Here is a 23,603-nt window from a genome sequence, read left to right on the forward strand (position 1 = left end):
ATATGAAATATCATGCACCACTTAATACAAGTTTCAAATTTAGCAGAATGCAAATTCACTAATTGCCTTATCTAACCCACCTTTCAGCTAGATCCTTGTGTTTGTCAGCATCAGATTAGCAATGACAACATCTCCTTCCAATTTATAGGCCGACGCAACCTTTTCATAGATCTGAAAATAAAGAAAATGAGATCTTAGAATAAAAGGCATAACTGATACGTGACACCTTAGATGTTTCCTAGAAGTAAGGGTCAGCGACAATGAAATGTCTATATTTTTACTTACGGGAGCAAGGCTTTTGCAATGACCACACCTGCAAAGGAAAAGAAACATGATAAGGTTACATGGAATAGTCTGACAGCAGGTTAATTCTCAGTGAGAGGGAAGCATCAAGGTAACGCTTTTATTGTCATCATCATGATTTTAAGACTGTCATTTTTGAAGAACACTCACCAAGGTGCATAAAACTCAACCAAAACGTCTTTGGTTTCATCCAAGACAATGACATTGAAGTTTTCTCCTGTTAAAACCATTACACTGGAAAGAATTGTTGCGAGCTTCACATTAGTTCCTGCATATCATAGATGTTTAGAAAAACAATTCTCCATCCATTAATGTTTATTTTTTAAACTTGTTCAAATTATAACAACAAATGAAATTTAGTATTACGACCGGTATGCATTCAGCAATTTCCTATATGATGTCGTTGCTGGAAACAATTCTCCTATATTATAACAGCAATTCTCCATCCATTCGATGCATTCACAAACATTAAACTTTATGAAATTTATCAAGAACAACACAAGTTGACATCAGTTCCTACGAAATTGAAAATTAAGATTAGATAAAACTCAAATCAAATCGAGGGGTAATAAAGGCGATGATTCATTGATATCGAATCTCAAATCAGTTATTAGATTGTAGCTAGAAATTGAGAGATACTACGATTTCGACGAAGAACATATTTGAAAATTTTGTTCAAGATTCTTTAAAATATATACATGAAAATGATCTAAGCGAGTAGATGATTGTAAATCTAAGATCTGATTTTGACTCTGATAAGTCAATTGAAACGAATTTGAAGATTTAGATTTTGGAAATCCTAAATTGCTTTTCTGAAATTGCTTTTCTAAATAAATCAACTAAAATCACTTAATCGAAGTACTGTGACAAGAGAAAATGAAATTAACTTACATTATACTTCGTTTGCTGATGATCCGTGTTGAGGTTGCAGAGATTTGAAGTTCGCCAATGAGTTTTGCTAAAACCTAGATTCAAACGAATAATCAATTAAATCGACTGAGCCTGATTTGTCAAGTAATTGATGATAAGTTGTTACATCTATAGATTTAGGTTCGTTGATTGATTCTACAGTGATATGATTCTGCTCTAGATCTGCTCAACACTGATATGATTCTTCTCAGATTTAGGTTCGTTGTTTTCTTCGGTTTGATGAAGGAACCCTAATTATTTTCTGAGCAGAGACGAGAGAGAAGTGAGAGAAAGTGAAAATGAAAATGAATCTGGAAATGAAATCTATAGCCTATTTCATTAGGTATATATACTAAAGGGCATTTCCGTTATTATGAATTTCCCCCAAACCCTAAATTTTATTACCAAGCTCTGAAATCTAAAATTCTGGACCTAAAAATATTAAAAAGTGAAAGTATGAAGTTGATAAGGAGGATCCATTTAATGAGGCTTCTATATATTGAACCCGTATAATAGGGGATTCTAGTATCTTTCACTAGTCTAAATTTATTTCTTCTCGCTTTCTAAAAAAATTGGATAGCACACGCACGCTAAATTGCACTAAATCTCAATATATTTCTTCTCGTGTATTTAATCAAAAAAGAAAAAAGAAAAAAAGAAAAAAAGAACAGGCTGACTATCTTGGTTATCCTAGGAGGAGGGAGAAAGAGAAGTTATGTAGCTTACAAAGGTCAGACGTTAAATAAGAATACCGCTAATTTCCTGCAGAGGCGTGAGATTTTTTTTTTTTTTTTTTTTTTTTTTGAGGACCAGAAAACATGATAAAACTTCATAAAAGAAAGGTAGAAGAACACACTTTGATTTCAGCAGCTTGTGCATGTCTTTAATCACTTTTATACATTAAGGTTTTGAAGAGGATATGCCATAGCTTATGGCAATAGTAAAAGGAAGAGCAAAGTATAAAATTGAAGTTTCGCAAATTTACAACCGCACAAATACAATGCAAAGCTATAATCAAACATTAATTTAGCTACAATTAGTAATATAATATACATTTCCCTGTCCACAATTACAATTTAAAGAAGAAAAAGAATGTTCATAACTTTGATCTTGTTAGTTTGTCCAACACATAGATTTTATCTCAAATTAAAATTCAGCACAATCACAATGAATCCAATGAATAATAAATTTTAAAGAATTTCTAAGCATAAAAAAAAAAAAAGGTAAGAATAGATCTATTCCATTTACCATTAAAACTAACAAAGTTAACATATGATGAAACGGATCATCATCATTGTTGAACTTCCTGATTTTCATTCTTGCTCGCATTCCTCTGTAGAAAATGATCAGTAGAAGCCGAACCACGAATCATCATCTTCTTAAACTCCTCGAACGAAACAAGACCATCACCATCACAATCCACACCTTTAATCATATTCTTACAATCCTCAAGCGTTGGACTCTCACCCAAACTTCTCAAAACCTTCTGTAATTCCTGTGGTGATATTGATCCATCACCATTAGCATCTAAAATAGTAAAAGCAGATTTAACATCTTCAAGTAATTTCTCAGGATCGATAGTATTCAATTCAATAAACTCATCCAAATCAATAAACCCATCTCCATCTGAATCAACTTCTTTTACCATTTTCTTTAAGGGGATTTTAATAAAGTGCCACACTTCCAATTTGCAGTTTAAGAAAATGCCACCGTTTTTTTCAGAGTTTATTTAATGCCACACGTTTGACCTTTTCCATCCAAAAAAACTGTTGCCATCAGTTAGTGCATAGGTGGCATTTATCCAGCTTAGTAAAAGACATATACACCCTCAAATCTGTCACAGCTCTATCTCTGCTTAAACATCTCAACTCCATTTACTCCAGCCATCACCCTGTAATCTGGCATACTCAGCTTCACCAGGACCACGACCAGCTTAACCTCCTTTCTTCATTTCCAACAATCTCTGCCTGCGAACACATCAGAACTACCACCAAACTGCAGCGGCAACAATACCAGCTGCACCATTTCATCTCATAAACATACATCTCCTCATACCATTTCCAGTGCCAATTCAATTTCATTACCAGCAAATCTGTTACTCATCTCGCTTGCAATCTCGCCATGTCCAGTTCAACAGCATCATACCCATCCGTAATCCATCACCGATTCCTCCTTGTTCTTGGGTTCACTGCACCTGCAACATCCACCAGTAAAACTCTCCAGCATCAACACTGTCATGTCACCTGTCCTAGCATTCATCTAAGTCACGAAATACCCATGGAACTCTGTAGCAACACTTCAGTTCCATGGCAATTCATCACCAACCATCGCAGTCATTTTCTCTTGCTTCATCTCAAGAGCCTACAACAACTCCCTGCAGCTCCTGTGACATTAACCAAGCACAAACCACCTTCAATTCTGTTGCAACTACCACTGCAAAACACACCTGCAATTCCAGCTCAAACCTATCTTCAGTTCATCTATAATATCAACAGCAACATCATTTCCTCAAGTACCATCAATGGCAGTAGCAGGAGTGTCTTCTTATCCCTTGTTCTCATCAACTTCCTTTCCTTGAAGATGTTCTTCACTGAACCCTAAAATTCAATTCGATATTAATTTCATCCCCAAAATCACTCAAAACTCGAATCCGAGTTGAACTCATCTTCTATTCAACAACTTTCAGCAACATCCCTTGTACACAGGCTCAACTGGTAGAAACTGAGCTTGAAGAGGTGAAGAAAAATCCATTTAGGACTTTTATCGAACACCTAATGTGCCATTCTCATCTTGGTGTAACATTGAAATTTCTAGCGGTTCTAAACTCACTGAAACACCTGCAAATTCAATTCACAACAAACCCATAGTTCAGAAACTATTCAACAATCATAAATCTCCAAATCCAGTCCAAATTATCAACCAACAAGACCATTATCTTCACTGGTTTAATTGGTCTTCAAACTCCATCAACTGCTCAGCATTTCGAACTCATTTCAGCCTGGAAGTCGAGATATAAAATCTCTTGATAGACCCTGGAAAATACCCATTGTAGGCTCTGAAAGATGATTCACGGAAGCAACACATTTCCTCCTGTTATTCTTTTCTTTTTTTGTTTACCGGTGATAAAGACGGTGAACCCATGACTAGTATAATAGGGTTTTCAAGGGTAAATATGTAAATCACGAAAGATTCTTTTGACCGAGTCAGCGAAAAAGACCAAGTGTGTGGGTCCTGACGGAAAAACTAACGGTTGTGGCATTTAATAAACTCTGAAAAAAACGGTGGCATTTTCTTGAATCGGGATTTGCAAGTGTGGCAGTTTGTTAAAAATCCCTTTCTTTAATTCTTCTTCTTCAGCATTATGTCCTAAGCTACTCATTATCAACCCTAATTCAGACCATTCTATTTTCCCATCACCATTCACATCAAACTTCTTGAAAATCTCTTCGAATTCTTGTACCTTCTTGTTGGATGAATTCATGAAAATTGACGGTGATTGTGGTGGTGTTTCGTATGTTGATGACAAATCCCCCATTGAATTATTATTCTGTTTCTTTTTCTTACCCAGCAATGATCTAATCCCCATTGTTAATTTGAGAACAAAATCTGAAGAATAAACAGGAGAATAAGAATTTGAGAACAAGAAGGATTCAGAGAAAGAAAAGGAGACAGAAACGGATAGCAGGATTTTATATAAACTCGGTGATTCTGTTATCAATATAGCTAAAAACCGGGGAGTTTAAGATAGACGTGAAGACCATTAAGATAATCTGACCTATAGTTATCATTATATTTAATGGGGAAATGCTGTTGTTTTGGTGGGACCATGAGTTAACGCGTGGCCTGCAACGGTTTTTGAAATCCGAGAGCGTGAATAAATTATGGGGATTTAACTGCAGCTTTTCAGGAAAATGCTATTTTTAATAAGTTTTGGTTCGGAATGTACTCTTGCTTGTTTTCGGGTGGATTTTGTCTTTGGATATATCAGCTTAATGGCCGGGTGGAACACGAATGGTTCATTGTGTTGTTAAGATGTCCTGAACATCCATTTGGCATGGCTGGTGGAAAGTATGGAAGCCAAGTACGATCAAAATGCCAGGCTATATGAATGGAGGAGATTCATAGCTAGGCCGGCATCATAGACTTGTCTCGGCGCCTGCATTTTTGTGTTTGTGCTTGACTGAAAAATGGGGTACGGCCATATCTGGTAGATGCAAATAATTATTGCTGAAAATTAACTAGGTCGAATTAAATGGCAAAATTGATTTCTATATAGTCAAATGATGTACTAGTGTGGAGCGTTACATGACAAAGGGACAAGCTACATTACATATCCCGTGAAAGTTTGTTGGGAAAAGTGGTTAAACTTTTTAATCACTTTTCAAGCGTGAAGATGAGAAGATGAAGAAGAAAATGGTGACTTTTGGATTAGAAAATGACCATAGGGGGAAAAGGAGTGAGGGTTTTCTGACTTTCTACACGAGGAGGACAGTTTTTGGAGTTTGATCAGATATTTTGTTAACCACAAAAATCTTTCAATCGCGGAATACTTAAGCCATAAAACTGAATCAATACAATGAATGGCAATCCGCTACTCAAGGCAAAACTTTTTGCGACTATTGCAGGTGCAGCGCATTTAGGGTGGGGTTTGTTGGCTGTTTGACTCGCACCCGGGCGCCTGCCTAAGCTTTAAAGTTATTAAAGAACGTGCGAATTCAGGATATTTAAAGTAATAGGGATGGAAGAAAATGATAAAAATTGGATTTAAATATCAAATCAGGAACCCCTTATCTAACTATTTCATCTAATATCTAATCTACCCCTCACTAATTATGTTTAGTGCTTAATTATAATTAGTGAATTCATAAGATTATTTGATATGATTAGTGTGTATTTTTATTTGTATTTGGGTGAGGGAGGTGAGAGTAGAAGGAGGGGAAAAATTGAGAGGGAACTTTTTTTGGTGAAAATGGAGGATGATTGTGAAGAGAGAATATCTGCTGAATCTTTAGCTCAACTACAACAAGAAGCATATCTTCAATCTTCTGCTAATGACAACAACTCACAATTGCACGTATTTGTGGAACCAACACCCTTAGATACTAAAAACAATATTAGTTATGTAGTTATAGCTTAAAATATTTTAGTTTATTTGTAGAATTGATTATTATTTTATTATATTCCATGAAATTAGTTTTCAGAACCATGTTAGATCTTCAAATCATAATAATATTATATATATGATTATTACAAAGTTTTAACTGTTAATTGTCAATCTGTTGGATAGTAATTTTATAAGCTTATTAGAACTCCTATTAGGACGGGTGCGGGGCGAAGCCCCGCCTCAGTGAACACGAACTGACGATGTAAAAAATTCCAGCAGTCCCGGTACGTAGCACGGGTTTCAAGCTAGTTTGATAGTAATCTTAAGAGCCCCTTATCCATATATTTTGTTTAATGCCAAAACTATCCTTATTTACATTTTTTATTTTCAATTTATTTTTATTTTTTTAAAAATAAATCTTTTTAAAAAATTAAATCTTTTTAAAATAATTTTTCTTTTACTTTTTTTTTCTTAAAAAAATAGAAAATTTGAAGGAAAAAAACGGAAAAAAAAAATTAAAAATTAAAAAGAAAATTTTGGCTAAAGCTGTTGAGCGCAAGAAGGTTAAGTACCTTGATATAGGTAGATCCAATTGGCATAACTTTGGTACCTTAGCCCTTACTACCTTAAGTGAGCTTGGTATTGAGACTATTTGAATTTTTGAAACGATTGAAGCATTACATAGCTAGGCATGATGTAAATATTAATGTCCGTAATTTTCTTTTTGTTAGAATTGGTTTAGCTATTCAAAAAGGTATTGGAGACCAACTTGCTGCTAGGCTCCCATCTAGTTTCTTGTAAAAACCTTTCTTTTCTTTATTAATTTTTTATAATATTGAAAATATAATAAAATTAATATTATGTATATATAATTTTTTTGGGCTAATTGAGGATATACTTTCTTAGTGATTGATAATGTTGCCTAGTTTTTTTTTTTTGTTTGTAAAAGGCAATTTGCAGAGCAAAGTCGTCTAATTTTAATAGCGTAACAATAAGCGATTCTCCGTGCCTATAAAAACCTCAAGGCTTGACACACTTCTTTACAACTTCTACTGTAACTCAAGAATTCTTAAATCACGTGTTCAAGTTACATGGTCTTTCTTCTTCAATTGTTTCAGATAGAGAGAAGATTTTTACAAGCAATTTTTGGCAAGAACTCTTCAAGGCGATGGGTACCAATTTATAGTTGAATTGTACATATCATCCCCAATCAAATGGTCAGACTTAAATAGTCAATTCTTGTTCGGAAAACTACCTCGGATGCATGACTGGTCATCAGCTTAAACATTGGTTCAAATGACTTTATCCGACAGAGTTTCGGTATAATACAAACCATCATATCAGCTTAAACGTGACTCTGTTCAAGGATCTCTATGTATATTCTCCACCACATCTTGCTTTTCCTAATGAAGTTCTCACTTCAGTGTCTGCCATTGAAGATTACCTTCACCAAAGGAATGCCATGTTAAATTGTTGAGAGACTCTCCACATAAAGCACAAGAGAGAATGAAGGTGTCTTCTCACACAATAAAAATAAAAATAATAAAATATTTGAAGTGGGTGATTTAGTTTACCCGAAGCTTCAGCCTTACAAAAAATCGTCCATTGCATTACACAAAAACTTTAATTTGTCGGCACGTTACTATGACACTTGTCCTATGCTTGAAAAGGTGGGTCAGGTAGCTTACAAGTTGCAACTCCCCGCTTTTCCACATTCCACCTTGTTTTCCATGTCTCTTAGCTGAAGAAGCACATCGGAGTTGCTGCAACCATAACATGAGAATTAATTGGTAAAACTCTCGATTGTTTATGTTGCTATTAGGGACTACCTTGGTAATTTTTTTCACTATGTGATACATTCACGTCTATTGATGACAAAAATAAAAGCATAACTCAAAACGCGTGATGTTTTACATTTTTTAAGCCAAAATTTTAGATCAAGATTTTTTATGTCTTAAAATACCATCTAAATTTCTTTGGTCCTTCGATTTTTTAAAATTAAAGCGCCAATATATCGTTCCTCTCGTCTATCATCATCTGACTTGTCATTCAATTGTTATACTATCTACAAACAACTAAATAGTTCCGTTTTTCACCCTGAAAAGAATGAAAGGCATGATCCGATCAGGAATTAAGTCAAATTAAGATGATTGAGAAATTTATTTAGAAAGAATTTAATAAAGAGTAGGGATCCCCTGATATACTAAATCTTATACTATCTCACACTTTCTACGTCACTTTGGTGAATAAAAACCAAACGGTAACAGATTTGAAGCAAATATTTTCGGGATATAGTCCTCGTAGAAAGCTCTACATACCTACTAAAATGAGAGCATTTCGAGATTCTAAACCTCATAATCTACCAGCCTCAATTTCGATGGTTAAAAATCTGTTTACTTTCAACGACTCATTTTCAAAATAGTAGATGGTGATGTTATGTATTTCGGAAGACGTTCATTTTTGGTAGGTATATAGAGCTTTGTAAGAGGATCACATTCCCAAAATATTAGTTTCAAATTTGTTATCGCTTGGTTTTTATGTACAGAATAATGTAAAAAGTGTGAGATAGTGTGAGTTTTAAAGCGTAAAGGGATCATTTCCTCAATAAATTTGTATATGAAGATGTAAATTTGTATATGAAGATGTAAATCCCCCCCCCCCCTAATAAGCACAAGGAATCCCCTGGAAACGCTAACCAAATTTTGGTGTATACACGTATTTTTCGTCGCCGTATTTTTCGTTGGTGAACGTATGTTTCGTTACGCCCGTACTGTTGACAACCGCCGTTGGATCGTATCCTTCTCCAACTAAAATCGCTAGATCTCTCCACTTAACAGTAGCAGAATCGAATTCTCCCCTCGATTGTTTTTTTCATTTCTTCTCTCCTCAACAGCATAAACAAATTCTCTCCTCAATCAGATCAGTTCGGTTTGGGGATTTCATGGACTGAGAAATCGAAAGTTCAAGACTACAAAAACATAAAGAAAGAGTGAATTGAAATGAAGAGGTGAGGAATTGCGAACCCTAAATCAAGATGAACATTCAAAATTAATCAAGTGAAGTATTACGTGATGATGATGATGCTGCATTCTCACACTAATTCACGTTGATGTTGGTTATAATAACATAGAGAGTGTGTATTGTGTAAGTCATGTGAGAGTCGTGTGCTATGCACGTGTGAGGTGTAAGAGGGTTGAGAGTTGACAAAAGAATATAAAGTCAAGTCTGTCCTGTATTTCGATTATCTTTCTTTATATCAATAGTATCTTTCTTTACATACACAAACTAACTCACTCACATACCACTACTGTGAGGACTGTACCAAAGTAACATTGAGAGGAGGAGTTAACTAAAGAAAAATTAAGCATACAATGATGCAGTAAACAATCAACACACACACATACCCCAATATTCTGCTGAATTTAAGAAGAATTGTTCTTCACTATCCAATGGAACAAAATTAAGCTTCTCCCTAGCTAACTGTTGTAGCAGAAATATGCATGCTCAGATCGAATAGATTCAGGAATCAATACTAGCAGGATTTGATAAAAGAACTAGGTCAAAATCATACCAAGTCACGATGAAAACATAATTTGCAGACGAAATTGAATTTTGTTGAGATAGTGAGGTAGAAATTGACACATGAGATCAAACCTAAAGTAATCTAAAGGTTAAGATGGAGATTACCAGCAGAGATTCAGATGATAGTTGATGAGGTAAGAGATTTCAATCCATACACCAACATGAAATTGAAATAACCAAGAGCTCAAACCCTAAAACTGAATTTTAGATCCAATATACACGCTTAATCCAATTTGACGACGTTGCAGTAAAGCATCAGGATCAAACCCTAATTCGCACTAAGAAATCACCAGTAGAAACTCTTCTTACAAACTCCTTGAATCTTGAAATAAATCTTTCATAAACCCTAACCGAAGATGATGAAGAACAGTAGTAGCAGAAAAAATTGGTAAAAAATTTAAAATTTAGCAGCGGAAAGGATCGATACCCCTGAGAATTGAAATTCTCAGGACTAATACCATGTTAGATTCATAAGAATCTACATTTCTACTGAGACGATTTGATCAATACTATTGATATAAAGAAAGATAATCGAAATACAGGACAGACTTGACTTTATATTCTTCCGTCAACTCCCAACCCTCTTACACCTCACACGTGCATATCACAAGAATCTCTCATGACTTGCACAATACACACTCTCTATGCTATTAGGTTATGAACCACACACAATTGACAAAGCTTTGTTGTAGGTAAACCTTCGGACTTCAAAACTGTTAATGTCAATTTCATCAACAAGCTTGCTCTATGTTCAACCAAAATGCCCAGTGCTTGATAGAAACCCACCTTTCACAACTCCGTTCAGAAATTTCGATACTCCCAATTGCTTTCGACAAATCACCATCAATGGAATTTTAATTTTCTTCGTTTCTTTTCATGGAATTTGATTAGTAATTGAGGGGTTGATTTGATTTTATGATTTTTAGACTTGAAGACGGCATATTTGTGAATTATTGGGGTTTAACTAAAAAAGCTAAGAGGATCAACAATTTTGCAAAATTGAAGGATCACTATGCTTGGATTTGGTTTCCCTGAAATGGGCATCTGTTAGATTAGATTCAGATTCATGTTCCAACTTAGTTTCCAGCTTTGAATTAACTCTCATCCCTAAGTTACAAATCCATTCGAGAACGTTTATTCTTGCAGATTTGTCATTAGGTTTTGCCGTGGAATATTTTTGATGTAGCCTTTTAACTTAGATTGCTTATTAGGCAGAAGTACCATCGGTAGTTCTATAACCGAATTTGATCAGTCCACAAGTTGTGCTCTTGACTTAGTTGATTATCCTTTACAACTTCAGAAGCTAGAGTAGCACATGTATCCCAGCATATGACTCCCCAGAGATGTAAAACGTGTTTGATAGGAACTCCTCTGGCTCTGCTCTTCATTTTCATACACTATTGTATCAAAATCCTCTGCTCTACATTCAGTGAACCAGATATATTTATCTGTCGGTGACGGTCTCAGCATACAAATGAAAATAAATATAGACCTCTGATGTAGCACTTTTAGTTGCTAATCTCATTTTTATATTATTTTTGGACAAGGCAGGTACCAGTCTTATATGTAGGAGAATAAGAAGTAGGCATACCTGCAACGTGTGCTGTCCTATTTGGTTTATTTGTGCAGCTTAATGGAATATACACCGACACCCAACGGAAATTACTTAGCAAATGAGAGTCGAATGTGATCAGGTGTTCCTTAGTTCCACGCTTCAAATAACTTTCAATCAGGTGATTTTTATATTATCTTCCATGATTTCTTTCATAGTTATTCTAATTCTTTTTTTTTTAGTTTGTTGCTTGAGAATTTTAAGCATTGCTCTTTTTGTTTTTCATATTGAAGTCTATGACTCTATGTTTGCACATCTTTGTATTAATTTGTACGTGTCGGTATTTAGTACTCCAGCAATGTCTTCAAGAACGACAACTGAATGCAGGTGCTTTCTAGGCTTATTATCTGCCAAAGTGCAACGCACGTTCACTCCACTTGCAATAAAGGAAATTAAGTGTGAAAAATTAGCATTTACCAACGTGCAACGCACGAGCTTTCTACTTGTTGTAATTAAAATGGGTTATACATAGGGCTGCACAACGGATAGGGTGGGTAGGATATGGCCTATACCCGTCACCCTACCCGTTTACTGGCGGTTAAGAAAATCTTTACCCGCCATCCTACCCGCCAAATAATGGATAGGGTAGGATACGATTAAAAAACTGGCGGGTAGGGTAGGGTTGGCGGGTATGGGTAGGGTATGTGCACTCCTAGGTAGGGTGGGTAGGATATGGCCTATACCCGCCACCCTACCCGTTTACTGGCGGTTAAGAAAATATTTACCCGCCACCCTACCCGCCAAATAGTGGATAGGGTAGGATGCGGTTAAAAAACTGGCGGGTAGGATAGGGTTGGCGGATATGGGTAGGGTATGTGCACCCCTAGTTATACATGATTTGGGGATATCGTTGGCAGGAGAGTCTGCTCCGAGCGGCAATGATTGTGCAGTCGAGATACAAAATCTTAGAATCGCGTTAACACTATGCCGCTCTATGGGTGGCATGCCAAATATAGGATTCTTGGCAAGTCCGGACTTGCCTAACTAGGTCAGAAATTTTTACTATATAAAAAGCACTTCACCATCATAACCTCATTCGTCTTATAGAGCAGCCGCCGAAAGAGAAAATGTATTTCTTCGCTTAGGTTTATAGAAGAAGATCTAATGGAGTTTAAAGAGGGGGCAAGGATGATCAACGCTATATTTCTGACACCTCTTGTATGAGAAGAACCCTAAAAAGTTCTTCCTTGAGCACAGTTAGCAACTCTCTGAGTCCTCCTCCTGCTCACCTTCTTGTTTTCTTTGCAAAAATCTATTTTGTTCAGTTAAATCTAGATCTTAAGATAGTCATAGCTATAATTTTTCTTTTTTCTCTGGCTGATTGAGGATATACTTTCTTAGTGATTGCTAATGCTGCCTAGTTTTTTTTTTTTTTTTTGTTGTAAAAGCCAATTTGTGGAGCAAAGTCGTCTAATTTTAATGGCGTCACATTTGGTTGAAGGTTGGCAATAATAATAACGATTCTCCGTGCCTATCAAAACCTCAATTTTGAACAAGGCCTCGAACAAGTCGATACATTTCTTTACAATGCTCAATTTTTCTTTGTTATTCGTTAAATATTTTTTATTAGGCAGACAATAAGTTAGATTTGTGATTGTTACTCTTAATTAGCTGTACTGTTGCATAAGGTCATATCTCCTAGTGTTAAGGAGACAGATTTGAAATATGTTGGGCTTCGAATCCTGCCGGAGATGGGCATTACTCATGACATTTTTTAAGTGCCATATAATCTAGTTCTCAATCTTCTTGATATGTTTGTTTAGGGGCCTTTTTGTTTACATTTCCATTGGCAGAACCTATGATAGTTTATAAGCATTGTCGATTTGGGAACATTTGGTGAGTTATAATCTGTTGTAGCTTGGAAACCGTAGCCTGGCATGCTTCTTTTGAATAAGCGTTTAGGGTTTTGAAGACATTATGTTCTTGAATTTTTTTCGTCAAATTTTGGCAGTGATGACTTATACACAGCTTTATGCCAGTTCTGCTTCAGAAAATTCTTGATAGAGAGAGCTGAAATATATCTGAGCCTAGTTTTCTTTTCATTTTTTTAATATGTATTTGGATACAGACTGATATGTCATGTGTTCTGTTAATTGTGAAGCCAATGATGATATTGTCTAATTAATTGAGGTATAGTGGAACTGAGACCCTGTTTACAGGTATAGTGGAACTGAGACCCTGTTTACAGGGAGAACCCCTTGGCAAAGCTATATTTCAAATGACATCAATGGATCTAGCTGAGGCATTTTTGTATATGGGTTTTGATCTTTTGACTTAGAAAGTTCTGTGATGACACTATTGTGGACTAGAGTTTCTGATTGGGGCACTTCACCCTAATATTTGATTACAAACCCTTGGCTGTCTGAGCACTTCTATACAATATATAATAACTTTCGTATGTACCTGTGTTTATTGCCATGCTGATGATGATTTTGTCCAATCACCTGAGATGTAGTGGAACTGAGACCCTGTTTACAGGGAGAACCCTTAGGGGGGGGGGGGGGGGGGGTGGATGGGGGGGTTGGTGGGGAAATTGCATTTCACATGAAATTAATGGATAATTCTGAGGCAGCTAATGTAGTTATTTTGTCTTTTTAAGTTTAGTTTTGACTACTGCTTTCTTCACCATGATTGAGTTTTTAACTATTCTACATTTCACAATAACTGGTTGACATGTGGACTGAAAAAGCTCATAAAGTGTGTGTTGTCTATCAGCTTCTTCTTTCGAAATTTACGAGACCGCAGTTAAACTACAACACTATATTATTTCATGCAAGGCTAATGAAATCCAAGCTTGGGTTTATGTGGATTTGAATAACGTATCACTCTTAAATGATTTTTCCTCATGATTTATTAGAAGAAGTTTATTAGAAGGGCAACGATGATCAATGCTATATTTCTGACACCTCTTGTATGAGAAGAACCTTCAAAAAGTTCTTCCTTGAGCACAGTTAGCAACTCTCTGAGCCCTTCTCCTCCTTATGTTCCTCTTGTTTTGTCATTATAGTTTTGTCATTATAGCCTCACGTTTTCAGTCAGGTAATTTTTTAACCCAGGCACACCTAAGCCCTACAGCTAAGCTGATGGTTCATATAAAAAAGCCAATTTGCAGAGCAAAGTCGTCTAATTTTAATGGCGTAACATTTGCATTGAAGGTTGGCAATAATAAGAAACGATTCTCCGTGCCTATCGAAACCTCAATTTTGAACAAGGCCTCGAACAAGTCGATACATTTCTTTATTGTTATTCATTAATTTTTTTTATCAGGTAGACAATAATCATGACTGGTGACATTTTTTAAGTGCCATATAATCTAGTTCTCAATCTTCTTGATACATGATCAAGTATCCAACAATGAAGACACAGGTATATTGCCAAGTTAGCTATGTTTCTTTAGGCCTTAGGGGCATTAGCTTTTTGCTTTTTGTTTACCTATGTAGTATTATATCAATTCCATTGGCAGAACCTAGGATAAAATTTATAGGTAAACATTTGGTGAGTTACTACTCTGTGGTGAGTTACTACTCTGTTGTAGATTGGAAACCATTGCCTGTCATGCTTTTTAGTGAACAAAAGAGTTTTTCATCTAGCATTATGAAGACATTGTGTAATTGAATCTTATTTGTGGAGTTTTGGCAGTGATGACTTATACACAGCTTTATGCCAGTTCTGCTTCAGAAAATTCTTGATAGAGAGCTGAAATATATCTGAGTCTAATTTTCTTTTTATTATGCTTTCTATGTATGGCATATTTTCACTGAATACAGACTGATAATGTCACATCATCTATTCTATTAATTGTGAAGCCGATGATGATATTATCCAATTAATTGAGGTAAAGTGGAACTGAGACCCTGTTTACAGGGAGAACCCCTTGGCGAAGCTATATTTCAAATGACATCAATGGATCTAGCTGAGGCATTTTATTGTTTGTCCTTTCAATTTGGTTTCAATTTTTTAAGCTTTGTTCACTCGATGTTACTTGTGACTCGATGTTACTTGTGTTACTTGTTTCTCGTGTGAAAAAGGAATCAATCTTGATATTGATGCGATGATGAGTTGAAGCACACGGGAGTGTGTATAGGGCAGTGGAAAAGACCTAAATAGTCTTTGCCGTGAGCCTTTAACAAAAACGACTTCTCCTTCCACTGAGCTTCAAGTATCTTGATAGATTTCCTTTTTTTTTCTGTTTCATTTATATTTTATTGACGTTAATTACACATTTATTTATTTAGTTTGTTAAGTTTAGAATGAACTGAACGTCTGGCAGATATTGTGCTTTAGTTTGCTCAGGGAATATAATACTTTTCCTTTGGTCATATGCCAAGCTATGTTAACTGCATGTTGCACCCCGGGCTTCTCTGAAGTATGCGATGATGAAAAAAGCCCCAATGCTCGTGCTATATTTATGCTGTTTAGTGTTGCAGGTTTGCTTAGTTTCTTTAACAGCTTATTTGTGTCAAAATAACGGCCAGATTTTTGCAGTTTTACAATTTCTTTGTTTTGACTGAAATTCACCAGAATCATAGTTGTTTTTTGCAAGTTATGAATATTGTTAGAGTTAAATTACCCATGGTGACTGCATTGGTTTCCTTTCCCTAGTTTTCCTGATTACTTGCTTTATTGACGAGATTTATAAGATGGAAGTGATGATCCTTTCCCCAGCTGATCGACTAAGATTATAGTGTGCGTTTTGTTTAAATCTCTTTTTCAACAGAGGAGGTTTTCCAAGCCAGTACTCTGATCCATCTTTTTTCTCCTCGCATTATGAAACACTTGTTGTTCATTATGATAGTTCGAAAATGGTGATTTGTGTTCTGTTGAATAGAATTTGTTGTTCAATGTTTATGATGATAAATCTAAGGCTTGTTTCTCAAGAACATTCGCAGTTGCCGACTGAGAGCTTTCGCCTTTCGCAGGGCTTGAGAGCTAGTGCTGCTTTATTCCTTCCTTGGATGTCTGAAACATTTTGATAAAACTCTTTTTTGTAACTTTTAACTTATTGATCTTCAGATCCATCATAATGGAGTAAATTACATTTGACAGTTTTCATGAAAATAATTTCTTGCTTATATTTTTCATTTCAACGACAACTTTTTGTACAAAAACTTCGTATATGATGATAGATTTTGTAGTTAGCGGATGTGTAAGTTAGATTTCATCAATGATATTGTAAAGTTACACACACTAAGCCTAAATCTTACATCAAAATTATCTTTTTCTTATGAGTTTTCAATGGATTGTGAAAATAGGAATCAAATTAGTTTTCAATTATGAGTTGAAGCACACGGGAGTGTACCTAAAAATCTTTGCCGTGAGCCTTTAACAAAAACGACTTCTCCTTCCACTGAGCTCAAGTATCTTTATAGATTCCTTTTTATGTTTCATTTATATTTTGTTCATGATAAGCAAAAAGCACACATCTATTTTACATTTTAGATTTATGATATAAACCCCAAACCTCAAATATTTTTGTATGTGGTTGAAAGATAATACTCTCATGACCATTAAAAATCTGTTCCTTTATTTTCCTCGTGTAATCTTTTAATTCTAATTAGTTTTTTCGGATAGCACATTCGAAGGCTTACAGGTGACATTTTCATAAAAGACCTGATGAGCTCAAAAGTTGTGCAAAATCTTTTTGGTCTTTCTGTTTGTATCCTCTTGTGTTGGGTTTTTTGTAAACTTTTACATTTGGATCCTTTGTAGAAAGACCAACATCTTGAAGATTATATGCAGTTCTTGATTAATGTAATGAAACCGAAAATGACATGTCCACCATAGTGCTTTGAAAATAACCAGAAACAAACAAGTTAATAACTTTGTTTTGTTTCTGGTTATTTTCGAAGCGCTGTGGTGGACATGTTATTTTCAATGTAAAATCTAGGCCAACTTGGTCGCTTTGGGGGAGAATCATTGGTGCTTTTGGCAAATCAATCAACTTACAAAGAAACACACTTACAAAGATAAGGTTGCTGTTTGCAAATGATTATTTTTTCAGTTAGTATTATTGATTACAATTTAGAGTTAATGAATTTATTATGCAGAGATATGTGTGTATCGGAGTTGTGCTTTAAATGCATTTTATCCGAAAGAGTTATCTGCGAAACTGATTTTTGGTGAAGGTGGGCAGTTGAGTTTCATCATAAATCTATTGATTTATCAACAATCATTTTCTCCACATTTGTAATTTTTCCTTGGTCTTGTGTTTTTCAGTTTTATTATTCACTGTGGTTTTGTTTTTTTTGATAGTTTTTGGGGGTATTTTTAAAATGCAGAGATATGTGTGTGTACTATTTATAGTGACCTGAAAATTCAGTGATGATACTATTGTGGACTAGAGTTGTTTCTGATTGGGGCACTTCACCTTACTATTTGATTACAAACCCTCGGCTGTCTGAGCACTGTTATATATACATTATATAATAACTTTCGTATTTACATGTGTTTATCGCCAATGCTCATGATGACTCTGTCCAATCACCTGAGATGTAGTGGAACTGAGACCCTGTTTACAGGAGAACCCCTTGGGGAAATTGCATTTCACATGAAATTGGATATTTCTGAGGCATTTTGCTAATGCAGTCATTTTATCTTTTTAAGTTTCGTTTTGACTACTACTTTGCAGTCATTTTATCTTATTCCCAGGACCCGTTCCCGTTCTCCATGATACTGAGCAACAAAACATCGTAGATTAACGGAGGAGACTTTGAGAAAAAGAAGAAGGAAACAGCTTGACAAATAACACTTGAAGAAAAGATTGATCAATAGTAGTTGTGAAAAAGGGAAACAAGTTGTTGAATCAGCAGCACTCCATTTTGAATTCCTTCATTGCATTTTTTAATGGAGGGAAAGGATCATTTCAACTAAAAATTGGTCAAGGTGAAGAGGAGAAGCAGGAGCAGCAGAACGGGATGGAAAGAGGAACAGTTGGTTGTCTTCCCGAGGAATTGGTGATTGAAAGCATTCTGACCAGATTACCAGCCCGGACTCTAGGTGCTTGCTGTTGCGTCAGTAAGTTATGGTACAATTCAATCCTTAAAGATTCTAGATTTTCAGCTATTCATTACATTCAAAACAAAAATAAACAATTTCTAGTCTTTAATATACTTAATCTATTGAGAGGCGGTATAGAAGTAATTACTGGTTCAGTCTATTAGAACGAGAAAAGGTTGTTATCAGACTTATCTCAGGTCAAAATAACCCGAGGCGTATATATGAATTAGTAGGCTTTTGCAATGGTTTACCTTGTATAAAGCTAGTCGGTAAACCTGCTGACACTTATTGTTACATAACTATCCTTAACCCGATCAGGGTGATTCACTTGTCCTCTCATATACTTATGGTATCATACATACACTTGTATCATGGTTTGGTTATGATTCATTATCAAAAGTATACAAGGCTGTCATTATTTTTGCTTCAAAAGCCAACAACGAGTTTTTTTGCATGGTTATTACACTGGGAACCATGTCATGGAGAAAGATAATTACTAGTATTCTTGATATCTTACCACCACCGGGTTCTTCTCCTTTTCCTAGCCGAATGGTCACTAGAGTCTCGAGAACTCTATATAGACAAGCCACCTTTTGCGGGGGTGATCTTTATTGGAGGACCAAGAATAAAGTTGCTAATAATGATGATGAGATTGAAATGTTGCTCTCACTCGAGAAGATTCGCTTCATTCGTCTCCCGACTGAATGTACTCCGACAACAGCGACACGTGAGGGTCAAGATTTAATAGTTGATCATCTTCTGGAGTTTAAAGGATACCCTTGTACTGCACGTTCCGAGAGGATGCCCAACAGTATTTATCATTGTGGCCATCGTTGTAATTATCAGACTGGTGTTTGTTGTTGTTGTTACAAGGTTGATATGTATATATTGAAGGACAAGGTCATGCAAGTATGGACCAGGGAGGAAACTTTCTGTGTTCAGATTATGGTTCAGGAAGGTTTACTACCAACTCCCCTCTGTCGGTACTTTAACACTTCTGATGCTATGCCTCCTCCTATGCGCATGTTGACTTTCTCTGATAAGGTGTTATTGTATTGGTTTAATGGGGAACGTCTTATATTCTACAATGTGCAAGAAAAGCATCTCAAGTTGGTGGAATGATCCCGCACCTATCCTAGTATTTTTTTCAAACAAAGATGAACGAAGACCTAGAGCGTTATATTGGTGATGATGATAATGTTTATCAGCTGCACGCTCAAGTGGAGAACACTGTTTCTCTGGAAACCTTCATTCCTAAAGAAGCTAAAACTATCAAAACTGATTGTTCTGATGACCTGATACCCTTTCTCGAAAACAACATAGCGGCAGGATGGTTGACTGCGAGTAGGGAAAAACATACTTATTCTGTTTTCTTTTGATTTCATTTGTCCTGTTTCAGTTTTCTATACATTTGAGTGTTGTTTGTCTGTTTATTTATTTGTTTATTTATTTATTGAAGAAACTACGGTTACACTGAATAGACATTGCAATTGCAAATATGTTTAAACATGATTTGGATTTTAGTCATGTTGATTAGTTATATGGGTGAAAGTATAGAATTCCTGTCATTCACAACCTTAAAAAACGATTGCAGGGGGTTTATGTGCTTAGACCGGAAAAAAAACATTAAAATAAAAGAACATGTACCAATACCAGACAAATAAAAAATCAATAAAAAACATAAATGAACCGAATATCCAATACTAGACAAACAAAACTCCTGGTATGTAAGAAACTCTAGAACTATAATGCACAGCCATGCAGTTACTCTTGATTCTTCTTAACTTTCAAATCTCTGCTTCTCGTAGCTCTAGTAAGAAGCAAGGAAGTAGTCCAAAGTAGACCCATTCATTTTGAATTCTTGAAAAAATCTGGCATATAGATCTTCCGTGACACCTCGAAAATTCTTCGATTTTGAGGTGACAACTTTAGAAGGTGACGATGAATTTGAAGTGACGCCTTTAAAAGGTAATGCTCGATTGAATCTCGCAAATAGATCATCTGTAGCACCTCGAGCATTCTTCTTCGATTTTAAGGTGACGACTTTGGAAGGTAACGATGATTTAGATGCCACCACTTTAGTTGACGATACTTTTCTTTCTCTCTTCGATTTAGGTGTCGATATTATGGTCGAGCCAATAGAGGAAACATCTGATGACGAAGAATCATAGTCAGCTGGTACGGTAGAGGAATCATGTTGATCACTTATGGTGGAGCAGACAGAGGAAGCATCATCTTGGATAGGACCACCAACCTTTTCTCCGTCGATATATGCAAGACATGCACGTAGAATGGTATGGGTACGGTCCCGGAAATGCTGTGCCACGAAGAACTCAAAATCCTTGGGTGGATTATGCATTATTTCCAGCATTGTCTCGCAATTCAATCTAAAAGTTCCTTGATTATAAGCCACTGATTGTTTCTTATAAATCCACCTAGGTAATATCCTTTTGTTAGGCTTAGCAAAATACGGCGTCGAATTCAGTATACGTTCTTGAATCGACATCAAAACTCTCAGTACGTTAGATTTCGACAAGTCAGCATTCCACTTTTTCTTTCTCAAAAGACTTAAGCGAACCTTCCCATCCCATCCCAACTTAGGGTGCAATTGCAAACCGTGAGAATGGTACGTAACATCCGGTGGTTCGTTTGGGTAGCTCGCAGGAAAAATTATTTTGAAGAAAAATAGGCCGTCGTGGAAAGGCGTACCTGGTTCACCAACAATCACTGCTTGTATAAAATCCTTACAGCCTTTGTAAGCCCTAACGAATATCGTACCAGGAAGACCCTCCTTTAGCATTCTCCAATCTTCCATAATCTTCTTTGTACGAATATCTTCTTCACCGGGTTTCGCATTAACCTCATCGCCATGCACAAAGAGGTCATCGTTGAAGATAACTGCAAACTGATTAAATTTGTTCTTATGCTTCAAATATTCTTCTTCGTCTCTTTTTAATCTCTTTTGCAAATCTTCATCTCCCTTGTTTTGAATACCTTGATCTTCTTCCTTCTTGTCAAAAATATTGTCGTCAAAACTCTCCACGTCAAAAATATCCATGCAAGTGTTTATAAGCTTTTCAAAAGTATGTTTGTAGTTAATCTAGCTAATAATTGTCTTGTTTGATATATTTATAGCACTCGGAAAGTAGTCTTTTCTATTAGGAAAAGTACTTAGAATCAGCATCGAACTTCTATTACTTACGAAACCTCTGGTTTGATATATTTGTTTCCTATTATTTAGAATCGGTCCCCGACTTATAACCCAAAAATGTCACTATCCATATATAAAAACTCCAACAAAACAAATTGTTCACAAAAACCCCATTTAATATAAACTGTCTATATTACCCTTCTAGTTTAAATCACCCCAACAAAAACAAAAATCAACCACACTTGAATTTTTATTATATTGTCTCCCCCAACAAGAAATAAACAACCACCAATAAGCACCGCCGCCACCGATAACCACCGCCACCACTTCCGACCACCGCCGCCATCACCTCCGACCACCGCCAACGCCACCTTCCGCCACCGCCGCCACCGACCACCGCCGCAACCTCCGACCACCACCTCCGCCGCCGCCACTGACCACTACCGCCGCCGCCGCCACCACCGACCACCACCGCTCCCGCCGCCGCCGCCCGCCGTCGACCGCCGCCGACCACCACCGACGCCACCGACCACCACCGACGCCACCACCGACTACCACCGTCGCCCGCCGCCGCCACCATTGACCACCGCCGACCACCACCGCCGCCACCGACCACCACCGCTCCGCCACCGACCACCACCGCTCCGCCGCCACCGCCCGCCGCCGCCACCGATACTGCGCAATTGCACCACCACTGCCAGCCACCCTACCATCCAGCACCACCATTGTCGACCACCACCGCCACCACCTCCGACCACCACCACCACCACCACCACCGATACTACGTAATTGCACCACCAATACCAGCCACCCTACCATCCAGCACCACCACTGTCGACCACCGCCGACCAAAACCAGCACCACGACCGCCCACCACCACCACCTCCCAAAAATACGATGAAACCGATTTTGGTTTCATCATAAATACGATGAAACCGATTTTGGTTTCATCTTGGTTTCGTGAGAAATCACCTGCAAGAAATTTTTTAAGAGGTATTATACATCTTCATGGATAGAAATACATTGTTGAAATACGATGAAACCGATTTTGGTTTCATCATAAATAAGATGAAACCATAATTGGTTTCTGCGCTTCAACAGCAATACCACCAGTTATGTCTCAATACCCATTACTCAGCTTCACCTGGTATATCAACAATACCAGCAGCTACACTTTCACACTGCCAATCTGAAAGCGGCGGCAGCAACATCTCCTAGATGACTCTACTCAGCTCCACAATCCAATTCACCACCTTCAATTGCTTCCCATTTTAATTCTAGCCATCATTTTTCTCTATAATCCAATCCAGAATTATAAGATGAAACCATTTCAGTTCATGCAACTTCTTTTTCTCTCGGCAATAGTGGTATCTCCCATCTGCATCTTGTTCAATTCAAGAATCTATTACAGCTCGATACATTGCATCCACTATGTATTGCACAACTGCTCCAGCTAACTGCATCCAACCCTTGAAGCTCAAACCATACTTCCCTTCTAGTCTATCATCTGCAATTCAGACATTTTTCTGCGCTTCAACAGCAATACCACCAGTTATGTCTCAAGACCCATTACTCAGCTTCACCTGGTACCTCTTTCCATCTAGGTTTACAGGCAATTCCTCATTTTATTGCAGCACTTCATTGCACCTGCAACTACAGATTCACTTCAATCTCATCCTTGGCTTCACTGCAAACACACAAGTTCCACTCATTACAGCTTCAGTTAACTCAACTGACTGAAACCATTACTCCATAGTTGTAGCTTCTGCAACAGTCACCAACTCCAGTTCCATTGCAACTGCAGCCAGGTCCTGTAGTTCAATTCTTGCAACTTTACATCTCCTTCCACAAACAAAACCACCTGCGATGCTTCCATTAAACTCTCCACCAGAAACTGCAATTGAACTTCAGGCCTGCACTTCTTTCTATCTCGCAATCCCTTCTAA

General features: G+C 36.8%; 2 protein-coding genes, 14 non-coding genes and 2 pseudogenes across 16 annotated transcripts; 16 read left to right on the forward strand and 2 right to left on the reverse strand.

Moving 5' to 3' along the window:
* Positions 1 to 2,208: 2,208 nt before the first annotated feature.
* Positions 2,209 to 4,959, reverse strand: LOC113279355 (probable calcium-binding protein CML25). Its single transcript, XM_026528049.1, has 4 exons — positions 4,493 to 4,959; positions 3,578 to 3,658; positions 3,358 to 3,471; positions 2,209 to 2,929 (listed from the first exon to the last, which is right to left on the reverse strand). Exons 1-4 carry the CDS (start codon positions 4,796 to 4,798, stop codon positions 2,504 to 2,506), a joined length of 927 nt encoding a protein of 308 aa, XP_026383834.1. The 5' UTR covers positions 4,799 to 4,959; the 3' UTR covers positions 2,209 to 2,503.
* A 7,672-nt stretch (positions 4,960 to 12,631) lies between these two features.
* Positions 12,632 to 12,725, forward strand: LOC113284988. The gene has a single exon (XR_003328508.1). It is a non-coding gene; the product is annotated as a small nucleolar RNA snoR1 (small nucleolar RNA).
* A 183-nt stretch (positions 12,726 to 12,908) lies between these two features.
* On the forward strand, positions 12,909 to 13,029 carry LOC113284950. The gene has a single exon (XR_003328473.1). It is a non-coding gene; the product is annotated as a small nucleolar RNA snoR86 (small nucleolar RNA).
* A 423-nt stretch (positions 13,030 to 13,452) lies between these two features.
* LOC113284898 lies at positions 13,453 to 13,542 on the forward strand. The gene has a single exon (XR_003328424.1). It is a non-coding gene; the product is annotated as a small nucleolar RNA Z223 (small nucleolar RNA).
* A 68-nt stretch (positions 13,543 to 13,610) lies between these two features.
* LOC113284929 lies at positions 13,611 to 13,754 on the forward strand (annotated as a pseudogene).
* Positions 13,755 to 13,787: 33 nt separating this feature from the next.
* LOC113284972 lies at positions 13,788 to 13,884 on the forward strand. The gene has a single exon (XR_003328493.1). It is a non-coding gene; the product is annotated as a small nucleolar RNA Z157/R69/R10 (small nucleolar RNA).
* A 285-nt stretch (positions 13,885 to 14,169) lies between these two features.
* On the forward strand, positions 14,170 to 14,276 carry LOC113285028. Its single transcript, XR_003328542.1, has one exon. It is a non-coding gene; the product is annotated as a small nucleolar RNA snoR97 (small nucleolar RNA).
* Positions 14,277 to 14,384: 108 nt separating this feature from the next.
* Positions 14,385 to 14,479, forward strand: LOC113284984. The gene has a single exon (XR_003328503.1). It is a non-coding gene; the product is annotated as a small nucleolar RNA snoR1 (small nucleolar RNA).
* A 142-nt stretch (positions 14,480 to 14,621) lies between these two features.
* On the forward strand, positions 14,622 to 14,744 carry LOC113284943. The gene has a single exon (XR_003328466.1). It is a non-coding gene; the product is annotated as a small nucleolar RNA snoR86 (small nucleolar RNA).
* Positions 14,745 to 15,140: 396 nt separating this feature from the next.
* LOC113284903 lies at positions 15,141 to 15,228 on the forward strand. The gene has a single exon (XR_003328429.1). It is a non-coding gene; the product is annotated as a small nucleolar RNA Z223 (small nucleolar RNA).
* Positions 15,229 to 15,315: 87 nt separating this feature from the next.
* On the forward strand, positions 15,316 to 15,430 carry LOC113284920. The gene has a single exon (XR_003328447.1). It is a non-coding gene; the product is annotated as a small nucleolar RNA Z278 (small nucleolar RNA).
* Positions 15,431 to 15,555: 125 nt separating this feature from the next.
* LOC113284995 lies at positions 15,556 to 15,667 on the forward strand. Its single transcript, XR_003328515.1, has one exon. It is a non-coding gene; the product is annotated as a small nucleolar RNA Z152/R70/R12 (small nucleolar RNA).
* A 180-nt stretch (positions 15,668 to 15,847) lies between these two features.
* Positions 15,848 to 15,989, forward strand: LOC113285062. The gene has a single exon (XR_003328570.1). It is a non-coding gene; the product is annotated as a small nucleolar RNA snoR134 (small nucleolar RNA).
* Positions 15,990 to 16,150: 161 nt separating this feature from the next.
* Positions 16,151 to 16,259, forward strand: LOC113284910. The gene has a single exon (XR_003328436.1). It is a non-coding gene; the product is annotated as a small nucleolar RNA Z103 (small nucleolar RNA).
* Positions 16,260 to 16,352: 93 nt separating this feature from the next.
* On the forward strand, positions 16,353 to 16,477 carry LOC113284710. Its single transcript, XR_003328334.1, has one exon. It is a non-coding gene; the product is annotated as a small nucleolar RNA SNORD14 (small nucleolar RNA).
* A 297-nt stretch (positions 16,478 to 16,774) lies between these two features.
* On the forward strand, positions 16,775 to 16,866 carry LOC113284998 (annotated as a pseudogene).
* A 684-nt stretch (positions 16,867 to 17,550) lies between these two features.
* Positions 17,551 to 17,696, forward strand: LOC113285067. Its single transcript, XR_003328575.1, has one exon. It is a non-coding gene; the product is annotated as a small nucleolar RNA snoR135 (small nucleolar RNA).
* Positions 17,697 to 20,316: 2,620 nt separating this feature from the next.
* Positions 20,317 to 21,564, reverse strand: LOC113279356 (putative ubiquitin-conjugating enzyme E2 38). The gene has a single exon (XM_026528050.1). The coding sequence runs from the start codon at positions 21,562 to 21,564 to the stop codon at positions 20,317 to 20,319; it is 1,248 nt and encodes a 415-aa protein (XP_026383835.1).
* Between the last annotated feature and the right edge of the window lie 2,039 nt (positions 21,565 to 23,603).

The sequence above is a fragment of the Papaver somniferum genome, chromosome 5 (assembly GCF_003573695.1).
Source record: "Papaver somniferum cultivar HN1 chromosome 5, ASM357369v1, whole genome shotgun sequence".
In the NCBI taxonomy this organism is placed as follows: domain Eukaryota; kingdom Viridiplantae; phylum Streptophyta; class Magnoliopsida; order Ranunculales; family Papaveraceae; genus Papaver; species Papaver somniferum.